General features: G+C 61.5%; 1 protein-coding gene across 2 annotated transcripts; it reads right to left on the bottom strand.

Annotated features, from left to right (window-relative positions):
- Positions 1 to 5933: 5933 nt before the first annotated feature.
- Positions 5934 to 15258, bottom strand: LOC115641435 (vascular endothelial growth factor A-like). Of its 2 annotated transcripts, XM_030544598.1 has the most exons (7): positions 15181 to 15258; positions 10985 to 11015; positions 9643 to 9839; positions 8914 to 8993; positions 7910 to 7939; positions 7229 to 7294; positions 5934 to 6633 (listed from the first exon to the last, which is right to left on the bottom strand). In XM_030544598.1, the coding sequence occupies exons 1-7, from the start codon at positions 15226 to 15228 to the stop codon at positions 6597 to 6599; spliced, it is 489 nt and encodes a 162-aa protein (XP_030400458.1). In that variant the 5' UTR covers positions 15229 to 15258; the 3' UTR covers positions 5934 to 6596. The 2 variants fall into 2 exon arrangements, with proteins under 2 accessions (XP_030400458.1, XP_030400459.1); XM_030544599.1 differs by lacking the exon at positions 7229 to 7294.
- Positions 15259 to 17087: the final 1829 nt, after the last annotated feature.

Genomic DNA, 17087 nt, shown 5'->3' with positions numbered 1-17087 from the left:
GCTGGCTGACAGGTCTCAAAAGATAACTGTAAACAGGGAATCCTCGTGGATGCGTGTGTTTCCAGTGGGGTCCCACAGGGATCGGAGCTTGGCCCTACGCTGTGTAATATTTTTATCGTTGACTTGGAAGAAGGCAAAAAATCATCACCGATAAAGTTTGCAGACGATACAGACACTGGAGGAAAGGTAAATAATGAAGGGGCCAGGTCACTGATACAGATCGGTCTGGATCACTTGGTAAAGGGGGCAATGTGTGTTTTAATAGGGCCAAACATAAATGTAATTGAGGAACAAAGAATGCAAGCCACACTTACTGGATTGCGGGGGCTCTACTCTGGGAAGCAGTGACTCTGAAAAAGACTTGGAGATCATCTTGGTGAATCATCTTGGACAATCAGCTGAATGTAAACTGCCAAGGAGGGAGGGATAGCTCAGTGGTTTGAGCATTGGCCTGCTAAACCCAGGGCTGTGAGTTCAATCCTTGAGGGGGCTATTTATGGATCTAGGGCAAAAATCTGTCTGGGGATTGGTCCTGCTTTGAGAGAAGGTAGGACTAGATGACCTCTTAAGGTCCCTTCCAACCCTGATATTCTATGATATTCAGTGTGACGCTGTGCCAAAAGGGCTAAGGTGATCTTTGGACATATAAACAGGGGAACCTTGAGTAAGAGCAGAGAGGTTATTTCCTCTCTGTGTTTGGCACTGGTGTGACTGCTGCTGTAATCCTGTGTCCAGTTCTGGTGCCCACAGTTCAAGAGGGCATAGAACCATTGGAGAGATTCAGAGAAGAGCTGCTAGAATGATGAAAAGATTGGAAAACCTGCCTTGCCTTAAGGAGCTCTGTCTGTTTAGCTTAGAAAAGAGAAGGTTATGGGGTGGCTTGATCATAGTTTCTAAGTACCTGCTTCAAAGCAGATATTTAATAATGGGCTCTTCAGTCTAGCAGGCAAAGGTCTAACAAGATCCAATCTTTGAAATTTGAAGCCAGACAAATTGACGCTGGAAATAAGGCACAAACTTTTAACAGCCAACGATTGTGGCAGATTCCCCATAACTGGCCATTTTGAAACCAAGCCACTCGCTGAACTGTTTTGTAATGGATTGTGGGAGAACTTGTGTGTCCTCGGCCTGTGTGTGGAAGTGTTTTCAGCTCACCAAGTCAGTAAACAGGAGCCATGTGAGGAGCTTGCCCGACCCTTGAGCCCCAGAACTCAGGGAGACCAGACCAGTCCAGTCCAGAAATGGGGCACCAGTGTCATATGGAAACCGGCTGCCCCAGACTGCTGCAGACCGGTGGCTGGTCAGTTTGGTGGTAACAAGCCAACCGTTGGTGTTGTGGTGATGGAAAGTTGGGAGGTGATTGTTCCTGTGGTTTGTCCCCAGGTGGTGGCGATTACTAAGGGCCCCAAAATAGTGACTGGCTTTGAGCTGATGGCGTTTCCAAGTCATGTAGGACCGAGGTAGTCAGTTATTTTTTATCAAGGTCCAGAGTAAAAGTATAGTCAAGGTCCACACTCCAGAGAAAAATTCAAACAATAATAACGATAAGTAAGTAGGAAGATTTCAGGGTCCATTCAAAAGCATCTGGCCATCTGGATTTGGCCCATGGTCCACCTGTTGACTAACCCTGGAATAGGAGCCTTTGCTGGCACTCCTGTTCCCATGGTCTGCCTAGCACAAGGGGCCCAGGAATATGGCAGTTGGAAAAAAGCCTTTGGACAACCACAGAGGGGGATTCGTGGACCCAGCATGGGACGCACCAGCCAGGCACACGGTCCCAGAGCATTCCAGAGGTCTGGCATTTACCTGTTTCGACAGTTAGGGGCTTTGGTCCCTTCCCCATGATATGGTTATCAATGAGGTGTTTGTGCCCAATGTTGCGTGGATGGCCAGGCCCCCTGCCCTGGCTTATGAAGCTGAACCCTGATGAGAGAGCACCTGGCAGCAGAAGGCTCAGTCACCCCAGAGCAGATGCCGGCTGGTGGGGGAGTGCGCCTGGGGCAGGCTGAAGGCCCATCACCCAGGCCCTTGCCTCCCTGGGGTTAGTGGCTGCCTAAAAACCCATTGCTTGTTCCCGGGGGGTGCTGCCACTGCACAACATACACCAGGACACGGGCGAGAGCTGTCACCAGGGGTGGGTCACAGATTCAATGCAGGAAGCCTGACAATGGCCTCTGTTCAGTGGGGCTGGGTCTAAGACAGCAAGGGGCAAGAGGGACGCCCTGTGTGCCCCCAGCCATGTTCTGCAGGGGGAGATGAGATCCCGTGGAGACAGTGGCTCACCTGAACTGTCCATAGCTGTGTCTGTATCGTCTATCTGTGGCTCTGTTAAACTTCCCTCTCTTCGGGGGATATTGGAAAGGTCTGGGCCTGGGTCAGGTGCCATTTCTTCAAAAGGGTGTTGGGCTGGGATGCATCACCAGCCCATCACCCAGAACCTCGCCTCCCTGGGGTTAGTGGCTCCTGCCAGGGGCACAACGAAATGGGGCAGGGCAGCCCCCTCACCTTAGCCCCAGACTTTAGTACACATTCACAGTGCCAGTCCCTCTGGTAGGGGGAGACCAGTCCCAATCTCTCTGGTGGGAGAGGATGGGGGAAATATCCCGCCTGGTTCTGGTCTCCCTGGTGGAAGGGAAGTGGGGAGACTTCCCAGCCGGTTCTGGTCTCTCTGGTGGGAAGGGAGGGGGGAAACATCTTGGCCAGTTCTGGGGTCTCTGGTGGGAGGGAAGAGGGGGGGACATCCTGGCCGGTTCTGGTCTCCCTGGTGGGAGGGAAGTGGGGAGACATCCCGGCCAGGCTTAGTCTGTCTGATGGGAGGGTGTGACGAAGTGGGAATGGTTTTAATGTTTTGTTTGAATAGTGTGAATGCCTCAGTTTCCCCTGTGTGTTACTCAAGTATCTAGGTGGTAGGACAAGCGTGTGTGATTGTTGCAGAGACCCCCTAGTGGGCAGGTGTGAGTGCCGGCTAGCTGCCTGGGCACAGACAATTGCCGACACTCTGTAGCCTGGCAGCTGATGGCTTGGCTGCCCAATTCTACCCCCTTCCCTGAGTGTGTGCTGTGGGGGAGGAGATGGTGTGCGGGAGGTGCTAAGCACCAGGTTTTTCACTGGCGGCCAGTGAGTGCCCCAGCCCTGGAGCACCCGAGGAGTGAACGCCTGTGGTGGGAGCATGGGGGTCCCTAGATGGGGCTGAGGTGGCGCTGTCATCTGGATGGGAGGGGTCCTGTTGGGGCCAGGGCAGGGGTGGTGCCATCGTAGTCTTGGGCGGGGGTCTGGAGGGGTCCAGTTGGGGTGGGAGGGTGTCATCTGGAGGGTGAGCTTGGGGGTGGGGGGCACCATCGTCTGGGCTGGGGCACACCCTCATCTGCAGAGGGAGTGGGGCTGTGGTTTTTAGTAGTTATCAGACCAATTCTAGTAATAAATCCTTTATTGGGATCCAAAATAGTGAAGGGACCATGTCCCTAACTGCATTGTGAGCTCCCTCGAAGGGACACTGCCCATAGCCAGGAATGATCAGCTCCCCTGTCTAGCCTGAACAAAACAACTTTGGTATCCTCCCTTGTCTGCACATAAACAAATCTAGTGTCCTCGCTTGCGCATGGGTAGGATTTTTTGTAGAGAAACAACAATGGTTCAAGGAAGTGGTCTGATCTCTGGATCCAAACTCTGCATCAGTTCCATGGGGACTTCATCTTCCCCTGACTGATCATGCTGGGGGCTCTGCCTGACTCCAGCACGCCGGACCCTCAGCTACCACCACCATCTGGGGCCACTGATTAATTCAAGCTTCCTGGAGTGGTGAGAACCCAGCTCTTGCTCTCTTCCCTTTCTATACTGTGTTTTTTGGTTTCCTCGTTCGCTCTGCAGCGATGCTCCTCATACCTAAGCTAAAAGATTCCTGCCGTGCCCAAAAATCCTATGGGGTTTTCTCATCAAGTGGGTTACTACCAGAACAATTGTAACGTGAAAGTGGGGAGAGAGACGTGCTGAACCAGGGACATATGAAGGTGGCAGCTTGGAGGTGCTGTTTGACCCGGTCTGCTGAGTTCAGGGACATAAGGGGTCAGCTTGGGAGCACTGATTAACACGGTACTCTCAGAAGCACTCTGTTAATGTGTGTGTGTTTGTCTGTGTCTGATTCTGGGGCTGGAGGAACCCAGCCCAGGGGAACCGAGGTCCTGCAAGATAGCACGGGTGGGAGGGAACTTGCAGCAGGGGGTAGAGCTCTGTATGAGAACACACATGACACAGGCAGTACATTGATAGGATTACAGAACCTCCCCCCGCCCCGAAGAATAACCCTAATACATGAGTGTACCCCAAAGAAACAGGCAAAGCTGGTAACGGGACATTCTGCTCTAGCATGTGAAATTCAGGGAGCTGGGGGAGAACTTGCCCTAGACTCTCAGGCTGATTGGCTGCAAATGGCTCTGAGGACAAACTGCCCAGCCCTGAGAGGCCAGCAAGGTGGCATCATGGCATAGCACCAGGCCTGTGCTGGGGTCAAGCCAGAGCCCACGGCGTGGCCTGTACTGCATGGACCACACCTGCCTCCGAACACCACCAGCCCAGCCAAGTCCTGTCTTGTCCTTCGACAGCACAAGCAGTGTGTGCTGAGCCAGTAAGGGTCAGTACATTTTGGGTGTGCGCATGTGCATGTCCCTTTGTGTGTATCCGTGTGAGTATATCCCTCCATCTGTGTCCATGTCCACCTCCATGTCCCTCTGCATAGATTTATCTGTGTGTCGCTCTCTCTGTCTGCGTGTATCCTCTCGTGTCCGTCCCTCTGTCTCCCTCCATGTGGTCTGGTCTCTAGTGAAAAATTAGACTGGGGCCTAAATCACTCAGGCCTGTGAAAAATGTCACACCCTGAGCACCACAGTCAGGGTGACAAACCTCCCGAGCAGCCATGGCTAAGCCAAGGAAAGGCTTCATCTAGTGATCTAGCTCCAGCGACGCACAACCCCCTTCCGTCAGTGTTCACTGCAATGCTACCGCAGCAGCCTGACTGTGGCATTGTACAGGCGGCCACAGGGTGATGTAGGTGTGTCTGTCCGTCAGTCCATCCATGCCTCAGCTGCACCGTTCCAGGGGCCGCCCGCAGGAGCTGTGCACTCTCACTTGCACAGCCCCAGGCACCATTTCAGCTGGGTCGAAATGCCCCAATCGTCCCCCTGCCCCCAGAGCCCCTGGAGGCCTGTGTGGTGGGGCAGGGCCGCTATCCGCCCTCGACGCTGCTCCGTGGGGAGCGGTCAGCAGTTTGCTCAGGCACAGCACGACGCAGCCCCAGCAGCTGCATTGCGGCTCACCCCCTGGGTGCATGCGGTAGGGGGACGGGAGCCTTCCCTCACCCCCTGCATCCTCCCGCTAGCCAGTGGAAGGGGTGGGTTGGAACAGGCTCAGTGGGCTGGTGCTGGGACCAGAGCAGCCATCTGAGCTGCCCCGTCCGTCTGCGTGGGCCTGGCACAGGGACTCAGAGGCTGGTGGCCTGGGCCGGCTGGTTCTCAGGGCACAGGGGCAGGAGCTGCTTTGGGGAGACCAGGAAGGGATTGAACCCCAAAACTGAGGCCACTCTGTGCTCTCTGCAGGGTCCCCCCACCAGCACTGATTGTACAGCTGGGGGCTGGCCGGTGGGGCGGCCCCCTGACATGGATAGTGGTTAAAAAAAATGCTCTTAGGGTGTGAAACCAGGGAACCCACACCTGTACCAACACAACCTAGCAACCCAAACCAAGTCCCCAACAGCCTCCACCTTTCCCCCAGTGCCAGAGCAGGTACCTTCTCCTCTCGCCCAGCCTGCTGCCAGGAGCTGTGGGTCACATCACCCACTCGCAGGGCCCCTGGCGCAGTGTCACAGGTGTGCTCATTCTGGGCGTCTCTGGGCTACTCCTCCATCGTGCACCGGCAGGGCTGGGGCATAAGCCAGGCGAGGAGACACTCACGACAGGGCGGGGAGGAGATGGGGTTTATTGTGGGTTCAGTATCTGGGCATGGGTTATACATGAGCAATCTGCAGCCTCAGAACAGGGGAGGCCAGGCTGGGCATTGCAGCCCTGCGGAATTCACCGGCTCACATCTCGCTACGGGCTGCTCCTGCTCCCATCCAGGGGGACCTGGTTCCTATCTGAGGGGGAGGCTTCTAAAGCTGAGGGGGAGGGGGCTGGCTCCTGGGCTCCCATTGCTGGAAAGGGGGGTGGGACCAAACCCCCATCTACCCACTATCCGCTCCTGGCCCTGGGGCACCTGGCCTGAAGCTCCCTTTGCCAGAAGTTCAGGTCCTCAATTCCCCATCCAGCTGCCTTCAGCCCCTGCCTACCCCTGACATCAACCTGGGAGCCCCTGGCCCCCCTGGCAGAACCCCCTGGAACAGCAGCCTCTTCGGAGCAAGTCCCCTCCCCCTACTGCCCTAGAGGCATCACCCCTTGCCCCTTTCATGTGGGGTCACCAGCCCCCCCAGCCTGGGTGCTGCACGTGGGCTCGTTCACTGGGTGCTGGAGGTGGTCCCAGCTCCAGTCTGCTTTGGGGGCTGCACCCTGGACCCCCACCTGGGTGCAGGACCAGTTCCTTCACCCCAGGTCTTGGCCTCGGCTGTGGCCTCAGCTCCTCAGCTCCCTCTGTGACGGGGGCTGGCACCTGTGGAGGGAACACAGACAATGGCCTCACGCAGCAGAACCGGACCGGAGGGGAGAAGGGAGGGTGGAGCACGACTAGGACAGAGCCTCCCTGGGGTCCATCACCCACCCCCACCATCCACCCCTGTGCTGTGCCCAACCAGGGCCGGCTTTATGACCCGCGGGCCCCAACTGGAATACTCGGTGGCGGTCCGGGGCCTTGGCAGCACTTTGGCGGCGTGGGGTGCAATTCCTGGGGAATCGGCTTAAAGCAGGCCCTGTGCCCAACCCCCCCTGGAGAAACAGCCCCCTCTCTCCTGATCTGCTCACCCTGATTCCTGAGCCAGCTGGGACTCACCTGGAGCACCCCAGAGCACAGGGCCCAGGGAGAGCGGCTGGGCGCCTCGGCTGGTGTCCCCCTGTCCTGGCCAGACATCATGGGAGGGAGCGTGGGCGAAGGTCATGGGGGGCTGGAGCCCAGACCCCCTGAGACCACAGCAGTCTCTGCCCCTCCCTGCAACTCCCAGCAGCCTCTGCATTCCAAGGTGCCCCCACCTGCCCACACCATCGTCCCCCACATCAGCCCCTCTGTCCCCCATGCCCTGATGTGTACATACAGGGGGGTGGGGAGGGGCACAGGGCCCGGCTCCCGAGGTCTCCTCTTGGCCCCTCTCTTGCTGTCTCTGGAAGAGGTGGGGGAGTTACTCTCTGCATGCCAGGCCCCCTGCCCTGCTCCAAGGGCTCCCTTCCCTCATCCTGCAGCTCTGCTATGCCCCACCCCCAGGTTTTGGGCACCAGCCCAGGGAACTCAGGGCCCAGAGGGGGGGGTGGCACCAAATGTACAGATCACAGCACCCACTTGGCACCAGCCAGAGCCTTGAGGTCCCAGACATGGCCCCAGCCCTGCACCAGAGCCCCCGGCCATGCTAAAGCCGGGGGGTGGGGGGAGGGGGAATCTCCCCCCCCCCGCTACTTCCTGATTTATGCTCACCTTCCTTCACCATGTCTGTCCATCTCTCCCCGCCCCCCACTGTGGCTGGGGGTCTTTCCCAATTCATCAAATTTTCTAGGGAACCTCCCCATCACCAGAGAGCCCAGTCCCCCCTGCTTCCCTCCCCAGCCCCACAAGGAACCCTCTGCACCCCAGGGAACCACCCCCACTTCCCTCCCCAGCCCCCCAGTGAACCCTGTGCACCACAGGGAGACCCCCATTTCCCTCTCCAGCCCCCACAAGAAACCCCCTGCCCCCCAGGGAGCCCCCCTGCCCCCAGGCTCTCCCACCCCAGGCCAGCACCTACCTCTCGCTTTTCAATCGTTTCCTCCGAGGCCTGAAAGCAGAGACACACTGGTAAGGGGGCGGGGGGGGGGGGGGAGTAGCTCAGCAGGGACGTGTCTCGCTCTGGGGGATGGTGCGCAAGGTATGGAACCCGCACCTCTGGGGTCCTGGGGCTGGGACCCCGACTGAGCTCTGGTGGGGCTCCGGGCCAGTCCGGGAACCAACAGCGAGTCCCTGGCAGGGGCTGAATGAGCAGCGCAGCTGCCCCCTACACCCACAGGCCAGCATTCCCCCCACTGGCTGTAACCCACCCCCAGCACATGTACCAGCCCCGTCCCCCTCACACAGACACTGTCCCCCACTGGCCACACTATCCTCTCCCCCAGACATAGGATCAGAGAATATCAGGGTTGGAAGAGACCTCAGAGGGTCACCTAGTCCAACCCCCTGCTCAAAGCATGCACCAGCCACGTGCCCCAACCCCCTCACAAGCTGCACACACCCCCCCGCCATCTACCTGTGTTCCACCTATGCTTGTACCCGGCCACAGGCCCCCCCCACACACACACCTACATGATCTGGCCATGCCCCCCTCACCTGCATGCACCGGCCATACCCTCCCCCATCTGCACGTGCCGGCCGTACCCCACACACACACCTGCATGCGCCAGCTATAACCCCCCACACCCCTGCATGCGATGGCCATGCCCCGCCACCTGCAGGTGCTGGCCATGCCCCCCACCTGCACATGCTGACTGTGCCCCCGCAACCTGCATGCACTGGCTATGCCCCCCACCTGCACACGCTGGCTGTGCCCCCCTCACACCTGCATGCACTGGCCGTGCCCTGCCTCACCTGCATGCACCGACTGTGCCCCCCTCACACCTGCATGCACTGGCCGTGCCCCGCCTCACCTGCATGCACCGGCTGTGCCCCCCTCACCTGCACATGCTGGCTGTGCCCCTCTCACCTGCACACACTGGCTGTGCCCCCTCACACCTGCATGTGCCGGCCATGCCCCCCTACCTGCATGCGCAGCGGCTGTGCTCGGTGAACCTCATCTCTTCCTGCTGACTCTTCCCCTGGATCGGGCTGAGGCGGACGACCTGGCGGGAGGATGCAGCTCATTGGTATCCTGGCACCCAGCCTGCCTCATGCCGCCCCCCCTCTTCTCCTGGGCCACTGCTTTGCTGGCCAAGCTCAGTTCTCCCAGGAAGCAGCAAAGCCAAGTACTGACCAGGCTGGGGGGCTACCAGCTGGCCAAATGGGAGGGAAGCCAGCGCCCAGGGGGCAGGAGACAGGGAGCTGGTGCGGGAAATGCTCCCCTGCCCCACGGGACACAGCCTGGACGTGCAGTCTGCCTGCGGCCCCTAGGCCCCGCCATAATATAGTACATACTGTACCATACCAGGGCACCAGCAGCCTGTAGGACTCACTGCCACATGGTCTCAGCCAGGCCAAGAGCCGAGCGGGAGCCAGAGCTGGCCAGATGTGTCTCTGGCCCAGGGAACAGCTGGTTACAGTCCACGGGGTCAGAGAATGAGCTGCCCCCGCCCTCCATCCCCTAAGGCAGCTGGGACCAGCCACCGCAGGAGGCGGGATACCGGGCTAGATGGGCCTAGGGTGGCCAGATGTCCTGATTTTATGGTGGCCGGGGGAGCCAGGGCAGGAGCACAGGGGGCCGTTTGCCAGCCACAGCCCCACAGAGGACAGGCCAGAGCCCAGGGGTCAGAGTGCCCCCACCCCTGGACCCACCTGCATGGCCACGGGGCGGGTCTCCACAGCGACACACTCCAGGTCCTCATCACCGCAGCAGCCAGCACAGCGCCGCAGCGGGACACAGGACGGCTTGAACACGTGCTCAGCCTCGTGGGGGAACTCGCCCAGCACGTCCACCAGGGTCTCCAGGGCACGGCAGTAACTGCGGCTCCACACCTCCTCGAAGGGGACCACTGTGGGGAGCGGGGCGGGGGTACACCAGAACTGGGCTGCAACTCAACCTTTCCCTGCTGAGCCACAGGGCCCCTCTCCCACCACCCGCTTGTGCTCAGCCCCTCCTCAACCGCCCCCCACTGCCCTGTCCTTCCCCTGCCCCTCCTCAAAGCCCCAGCACTGCCCTGTCCTCTACGACCCCCAGCCCCTCCTCAAAACCCCACACCACTGCCCTGTCCTCTCCCAGACCATCCTAAAAACCCCAGCACTGCCCTGTCCTCCACCACCCCCAACCCCTCCTCAAAACCCCCCACCACTGCCCTGTCTTCCCCCAGACTGTCCTAAAAACCCCAGCACTGCCCTGTCCTCCATCACCCCCAGCCCCTCCTCAAAACCCCCCACCACTGCCTGTCCTCTCCCAGACCGTCCTAAAAACCCCAGCACTGCCCTGTCCTCCATCACCCCCAGCCCCTCCTCAAAACCCCCCACCACTGCCCTGTCCTCTCCCAGACCATCCTAAAAACCCCAGCACTGCCCTGTCCTCCACCACCCCCAACCCCTCCTCAAAACCCCCCACCACTGCCCTGTCTTCCCCCAGACTGTCCTAAAAACCCCAGCACTGCCCTGTCCTCCATCACCCCCAGCCCCTCCTCAAAACCCCCCACCACTGCCCTGTCCTCTCCCAGACCGTCCTAAAAACCCCAGCACTGCCCTGTCCTCCACCACCCACAACCCATCCTCAACCCCCACCACCACTGCCCTGTCCTCTCCCAGACCGTCCTCAAAACCCCAGCACTGCCCTATCCTCCACCACCCACAACCCATCCTCAACCCCCACCACCACTGCCCTATCCTCCTCTATCCCTCACCCCCAGCCCCTCCTCAAAACCCCTCATCACTGCCCTGTCCTCCTCCAGCCACAGCCTGTCCTCAAAACCTACCACTGTCCTCCCCTCCTACAGCCCCCCACCCCCTGCCCCTACTCACCCCCCCCGGGGTCCCGAGTCCCCTGCCCCTCCCCAAACCCTCTCACAGCTCTTTCTCCGCCATCCCCTCTGGTTCCCCAGCCTTGCTGCCCTTTCCCAGGGCACTGCGAGTGCAGGGGGTAGCAAAGCTGGGACCAGGTGGGAGCCAACAGCTACAGCCGAGGGGTCAGGACACTCACCTGCTGCTGTCTGGCCCAGCAGGGGCGCCACCTGAAACACAACAGACCCATTAGAAACCAGGACCCCTCAAGGACCCCTATTCCTGCCCCTCCCACAGCCACCCCCAGCTCTGGCCCCCCAGTCCCTGTCCCCATTGCCCCAGCCCTAGCTCCCCACCAACACCACAGCCACCTCCAGGCCCTGTCCCCATCGCCCCAGCCCTAGCTCCCCACCAACACCACAGTCACCTCCAGTCCCTGTCCCCATTGCCCCAGCCCTAGCTCCCCACCAACACCACAGCCACCCCCAGCTCTGGCCCCCCAGTCCCTGCCCCCATCACCCCAGCCCTAGTTCCCCACCAACACCACAGCCACCTCCAGTCCCTGTCCCCATCGCCCCAGCCCTAGCTCCCCACCAACACCACAGCCACCTCCAGTCCCTGTCCCCGTCGCCCCAGCCCTAGCTCCCCACCAACACCACAGCCACCCCCAGCTCTGGCCCCCCAGTCCCTGCCCCCATCACCCCAGCCCTAGTTCCCCACCAACACCACAGCCACCTCCAGTCCCTGTCCCCATCGCCCCAGCCCTAGCTCCCCACCAACACCACAGCCACCTCCAGTCCCTGTCCCCGTCGCCCCAGCCCTAGCTCCCCACCAACACCACAGCCACCCCCAGCTCTGGCCCCCCAGCTCCGGCCCCAGCCCCTAGTCCCCCCCCCATCACAGCCATCGTGAACCCTCTCCTAAAAATGAATATTTCCAGGGATTTTTCTCCTTTACATGAGTATAAATTATAGAAGCCGTGATCTTGGCAAGATAACATTTGTTTTTATGACATGTTTATGACACACTATTTAGTATTAATTATTACGTATCGTGACAGTAGATTTATTACATAATGAAAACGGCACCACTCTGCCAAGCTCTCACTTTCCTAGCCTGTAGCACTTCGAATGAGCCTGGTCTCAGACAAGGCTCCTAGGTTTCATCAAGCAGCATCCGGACGGGATTTAAGAAACCAGCTCAGAGTTCCCCCTACACAAGCATTCGGGCCTTGGGCAGTCCAGGCAAACAGGGCATGTTACAACAAAGCTTCAACTTGTTCTTTCTAATCATTTAAGAAACAATCCTAGCTGCCTATTTCATTTAAAAAACAGCAAAAAAAATCCCCCTCCCTTTCTATTTCTTATAAGGGGTCTTGAAGTTTCAATCTCCTCAGTGTGATAGAAATGCTTGCTCTGATCTGCTTCGCTTTGGAAGTCCAGGGGCTCCGGGCTGCTGGCCCCGTGCTGCCCGGGGTCCCTAGGGACAGCTCTGGCTGGCGTTAGGGATTTTTTTCCCCAAGAACCCCCTGTAACATTTTGCGAACCCCCAGGGGTTCATGAACCCCAGGTTGGGAACCACTGCTCTAGCCCCTGTCGCTCCCCCCACCTTCACCTCCTAGTTATCCCACCTTCTGGCTCTGGAGGGGGCAAGCAGAGGTCTGCCCCCTTCATCGCTAGATGGTGCCCCAGGGGTCAGAGTTAAGGTTACTGATCCCTTATCTCCCTCCTATCATGGGATGTGGGGGTTGGGGCATGTATGGCTTCCACCCCACTCCTCCCAGCTACAGCCCCAGGCTCTCTCGCCAGCAGAGCGAGCTGCAGCAGCGGAGAAGCCCTGGGCTAGGGGAGAGGCCAAGGGGGCAGCACCCAGAGGGGTCATGGTGAAAACTCCGGGGCCTGCTGTTCCCAGTCAGCCACCAGAGGGCGCCCCAGCTCCATGAGAGCCGGTGGGTGCCCAGCCTGGGGCCTTGGGGGTCACTCAAAGCGGTGGGCAGATCTGGAAGCTCCTGACTTGGGGTCCTGGGTTCTAACCCCAGACCAGGTGGCCCCAGTCACCTCTTCCCAGAGGGGCCGATTCCTACACGAAAAACAGCCACCTCCGGGCTGGAAGGTGGCAGCAACAGATTAGGACAAGAAGTGAGGAAGAATCAGGGTGAGGGGATTAGCAGACTGGGAATGGGGCAGAAGACTGGGACTACCTGCCATCCCCCCACACCACGTCCCCACACCACCCACTCCCTCTCCACTCACACCACACCACCCTCCCCCTCACAAACCCCCCTCACACCACTCACCCCACCCCACCCACTGACCCTCCCCTCACAAACACCCCACCCTCACATACATGAAATCTCCTCCCCCTCCCCAATACCACCCCCACACTCACCCCTCCTCCATACTCACCTCTCCCCCTAACACACACCCCATCCCAGCACCCACTCCTTCTCCCCTCCCCCACCCTCCCCTCACAAACACCCCACCCTCCCATACATACAACCTCTTCCCCCTTCCCCCACACTCACCCCCTCCTCCCCAATACCATCCCTCCCCCATATTCACCTCTCTCCCTCACACACACCCTCATCCCACCACCCATTCCCCCCTCCCCCACACACCTTCCCTCACCCCTAAGGGCCAGGGAAGCTTGAATGATCTCAATGTGCCAATCTCATCCGCCTAGCTGGGGTGGGGGGCGGACTGGCGGCGCTATAACCCAGAGGGGTTAGGGTGCCAGACAGCACATGTGAAAAATCGGGATGGGGTGGGGGGTAATAGGAGGCTATATTAGAAAAAGACCCAAAATTCAGGACTGTCCCTATAAAATGGGGACATGTGGTCACCCTAAAAAGAGGGGGGGTCCTGAGTCTCCGAAGCACCCAGTGGCTCGCCGGGGGGCGGGGACGCACTTTTAAAGGCAGCCCAGCTGCGGGGGGAGGGGAGCTTCTGGGCATATGCCCCAGAGCCCGGATTCAGGGTGGGAGCGGGGAACCGCTCACTTGAACCCGCGGGACATTGGGGGTGGGGGTGTCACACACGCCCCGCACCTCCGGGAGTGGGGGCTCAAGACCAGCGCTGGGCGCAGGAAAGGGGGGACACAGGGGCGCCGGCGGGTCCCGGGCCGGTGTAGCTGGAGCGGGAAGCCCCGCATGAGGCCCATGGGCCCCGAACCCGGGGGCGGGACGCTCCACAAGCCGGGCGGCTGGAGCAGGCTGCTGGGGGAAGCTGGATCGGAGGGGCTCGATCAGGCTGTGGGGAGGGGGCTGGATCAGTCTGCGGGGTGGGGGCTGGATCCGGGGGGCTGCAGCAGCAGGCTGCGGGGAGCGGGATGGATCCGGAGGGGCTGGAACAGACTGCGGGAGGGGGCTGGAGCAAACTGCGGGGAGGGGGCTGGATCCGGGGGGGCTGAAGCAGGCTGCGGGGAAGAGGCTGGATCCGGGGGGCTGGAGCAGGGTGCGAGGAGGGGGCTGGATCCGGAGGGGCTGGAACAGACTACGGGAGGGGGCTGAAGCAGGCTGCGGGGAGGGGGCTGGATCCGGGGGGGCTGAAGCAGGCTGCGGGGAGGGGGCTGGATCAGGTGTGGGGAGGGGGCTGAAGGAGGCTGCGGGGAGGGGGCTGAAGCAGGCTGCGGGGAGGGGGCTGGATCCGGGGGGCTGGAGCAGGCTGCGGGGAGGGAGCTGGATCCGGAGGGGCTGAATCAGGCTGCGGGGAGGGGGCTGGATCCGGGGGGCTGGAGCAGGCTGCGGGGAGGGAGCTGGATCCGGAGGGGCTGAATCAGGCTGCGGGGAGGGGGCTTGATTTGGGGGGGCTGCAGCAGGCTGTGAGGAGGGGGCTGGATCAGGTGTGGGGAGGGGGCTGGATCCGGGGAGCTGCAGCAGGCTGCGGGGAGGTCTCTGCTGCCTGCGGGGCTGTGTCCCTCGGAACCAGGCTGACCGCGACCCCCGCGCAGGGCCTGGCTCAGCAGCGCGGCGGGACAGTAGCATTGGGGGCGCCCCCAGGCGGAGGGGCCTTAGCTCCATGTACCCAGGGAACCGCGGCCACTTCAAACAGGGCCCGCCCCGTCTCCAGCGGGCTCAGACCGGGCCCCGCTCCAAGCCCCGGCCGCGCCAGCCCCTCCCCGGCGAGGAGCAACAGGTGCCAGGTGAGCCGAGCAGTTGGCCAGGCTAGGAAAGGCCGCGGCAGCCGCTCCCACCCCCAACCCAGCAGCTGGCAGGAAGCAGGGGGGAGCCGGCCACAAACCGGCCCGGGGCAGGGCGCTGCAGTCCCGCTCCGCTACCCAGCCGGGCAGGGCGCGATGCCTGGCCGGGCGCGCTGGGCACAGGGCTGCGCAATCCCCCGGCGGGCGCCCCGTCCACCCAGGGCAGCAGGCGCGCCAGGCTCTCCCCGCAGCCCTTACCTGGCACAGCAGGGCGGCACCCAGCAGCCACCGGCTTCCCGGGCCCATCCCGGGGGCGCGGAGGGGCGACTGCGGGGGAGCTGCGGGCCGGCCAGGCGTTTCTGCCCGCGGGCCCGCGGCGAGCTCTGCCTGCAGCCCGGACCGGAGCCCGGCGGCGTCTGACGCTGGGGCTGGGCTGAACTGCGGGCTCCGGGCTGCAGGGGGGGGGGGCGGGCGATGGGCAGAGACAGGAACCAAGGACGTTACAGAGGGAGGGTCCAGCCCCAGAACCGGACCTGCGCTCCCGCCCCAGCTTCCAGCAAGGGGGAATCGGGGAGAGGTTATTCACCCCCAGCGCCCCATACATCACACCGGCGCTCTCTCCCCCTGCACCACCCAAGCCCCCTGTGTACCCCTCACTGCGCCCTGCACCACCCCAGCGTCCCCTGCACCACCCCAGCCCCCCATGCATCACCCCCAGCGCTTTCTCCCTATGCATCACCCCAGCGTCCCTCCCCCTGCATCGCCCCACAGCACCCATGTGCCCCCCAGCGCCTCCTCCCCCTGCACCACCCCAGCCCCCCATACATACACCGCAGAGCCCCTTTCACTACGAAGCCCCCTTCTGGAGCCCCTGGACTACATCCCTAGCTCGCTCTCCCTCCCCGTCCTCCTCCCGCACGCAGGCCCCCCGGCACAGCCCCAGACCCGCCGCCTCCGGGTTCCCGGAGAACCTCGTAAAGGGGCAACTGGTGGGGGAGAGAAAGAGCAAAGTTAGTGGCGAGCGAGCGCTGGAAAGTGGGTCCCACAGGCTGGCCGCGCCGCGCCCTGAGCCAGGGGCGCTGCTAGGGACAGCAGGCCAGGGGTGCTCCCGGCCTCTTAAGGTGGCATCTGCTCCCAGAGTGGGGAACCCCCTGCCTCCCACTCCTCCCCCGTCGGTGACTCAGTCAGGGGCTAACAGAGGCCGGGGGACGCTTCAGCGCAGCGGGGCGGGGGCGCTGTGCTGCAGGGAGGGGGTGGGGGGCTCAGTAGGGGGAGCTGCGCTCAGGGAGCGGGGCGGGGGCTCAGCAGGGGGCGCTGCAGGAGGAGGGGGGCTCAGCAGGGGGCGCTGTGCTGCAGGGAGCGGGGCGGGGGGCTGCAGTCAGGGAGGGGGGGCTCAGCAGGGGGCTGTGGTCTAACCCCTGGGGGTCAGTAGGGATCCAGTGGGGCTGAGCGCGGAGGTGACCCACCTTCAGCCAACCCCCAAAGGGGATGATAGACCGCCACGTTTGTCAGTTTCAGTTGGATCCAGCCCGGGCCTTTGCTTCCTTTCCCACCGTGTCGTGCTGTGTCACCCAGCGCTTGCGTTCCACCTCAGAGGTGGCTGCATTTCCATGGCAAACGACTGGCTCCCGAGCGCTTGGGTATCCCGGCTCTGCGGTGCTGACTTAGGGCTAGTCTACATTGGCCATTCACAGCGCTGCACCTTTCTCCCTCAGGGCTGTGAACAAACACCCTGGGAGCGCAGCAAGTTTCACCGCTGGAAAGCGCCAGTGTAGACAGTGCCCTGGCGCTGGGAGTCTGGCGCCCCTTCCGTCTTGCTGCGCGGTTATTTGATCCCGCTGCTGCGTTACTGCCCTGCCTGGGGTCCCTCGGGTCGGGATGTCTAGCCCCACTCCAGGCTGAGAGCGGGAGGCTGCCCCTAGCAGCCGCTGCTCACTGGGCTCCTGCTCACGGCTCGTCTCGGCCGGTGCAAGAGCAAATAAACACGTCGGGGCTCCAGCAGAAGTGCGCGCGGGAGAGGCATTTCTCAGGCCTGGGGTCTGTTTCTATGGTGATTAGTTTACAGCCTCACTCGGGGCCTGTCTACACACAAAAGCCCGGCTGAAGGGTGAATGTAAAGTGGCGCAGCCCTTCGGGACTCCAACTCTAAGGATCGCGGCTGGGAG

The sequence above is a fragment of the Gopherus evgoodei genome, unplaced genomic scaffold, assembly GCF_007399415.2.
Source record: "Gopherus evgoodei ecotype Sinaloan lineage unplaced genomic scaffold, rGopEvg1_v1.p scaffold_34_arrow_ctg1, whole genome shotgun sequence".
In the NCBI taxonomy this organism is placed as follows: Eukaryota; Metazoa; Chordata; order Testudines; family Testudinidae; genus Gopherus; species Gopherus evgoodei.
The sequence above is the reverse complement of the archived record's forward strand: the minus strand, read 5'-3'. Positions and strand labels throughout refer to the sequence as shown.

Coding starts and splice junctions, on each gene's coding strand:
- LOC115641435 (XM_030544598.1), bottom strand. CDS start 15,228: ATGGGCCCGGGAAGCCGGTGGCTGCTGGGTGCCGCCCTGCTGTGCCAG. Junction 7,295..7,909: donor AAACGATTGAAAAGCGAGAG/GTAGGTGCTGGC, acceptor CACCTCTTCCAG/AGACAGCAAGAGAGGGGCCA. Junction 6,634..7,228: donor GTGCCCCTCCCCACCCCCCT/GTATGTACACAT, acceptor TTCCCTCCACAG/GTGCCAGCCCCCGTCACAGA.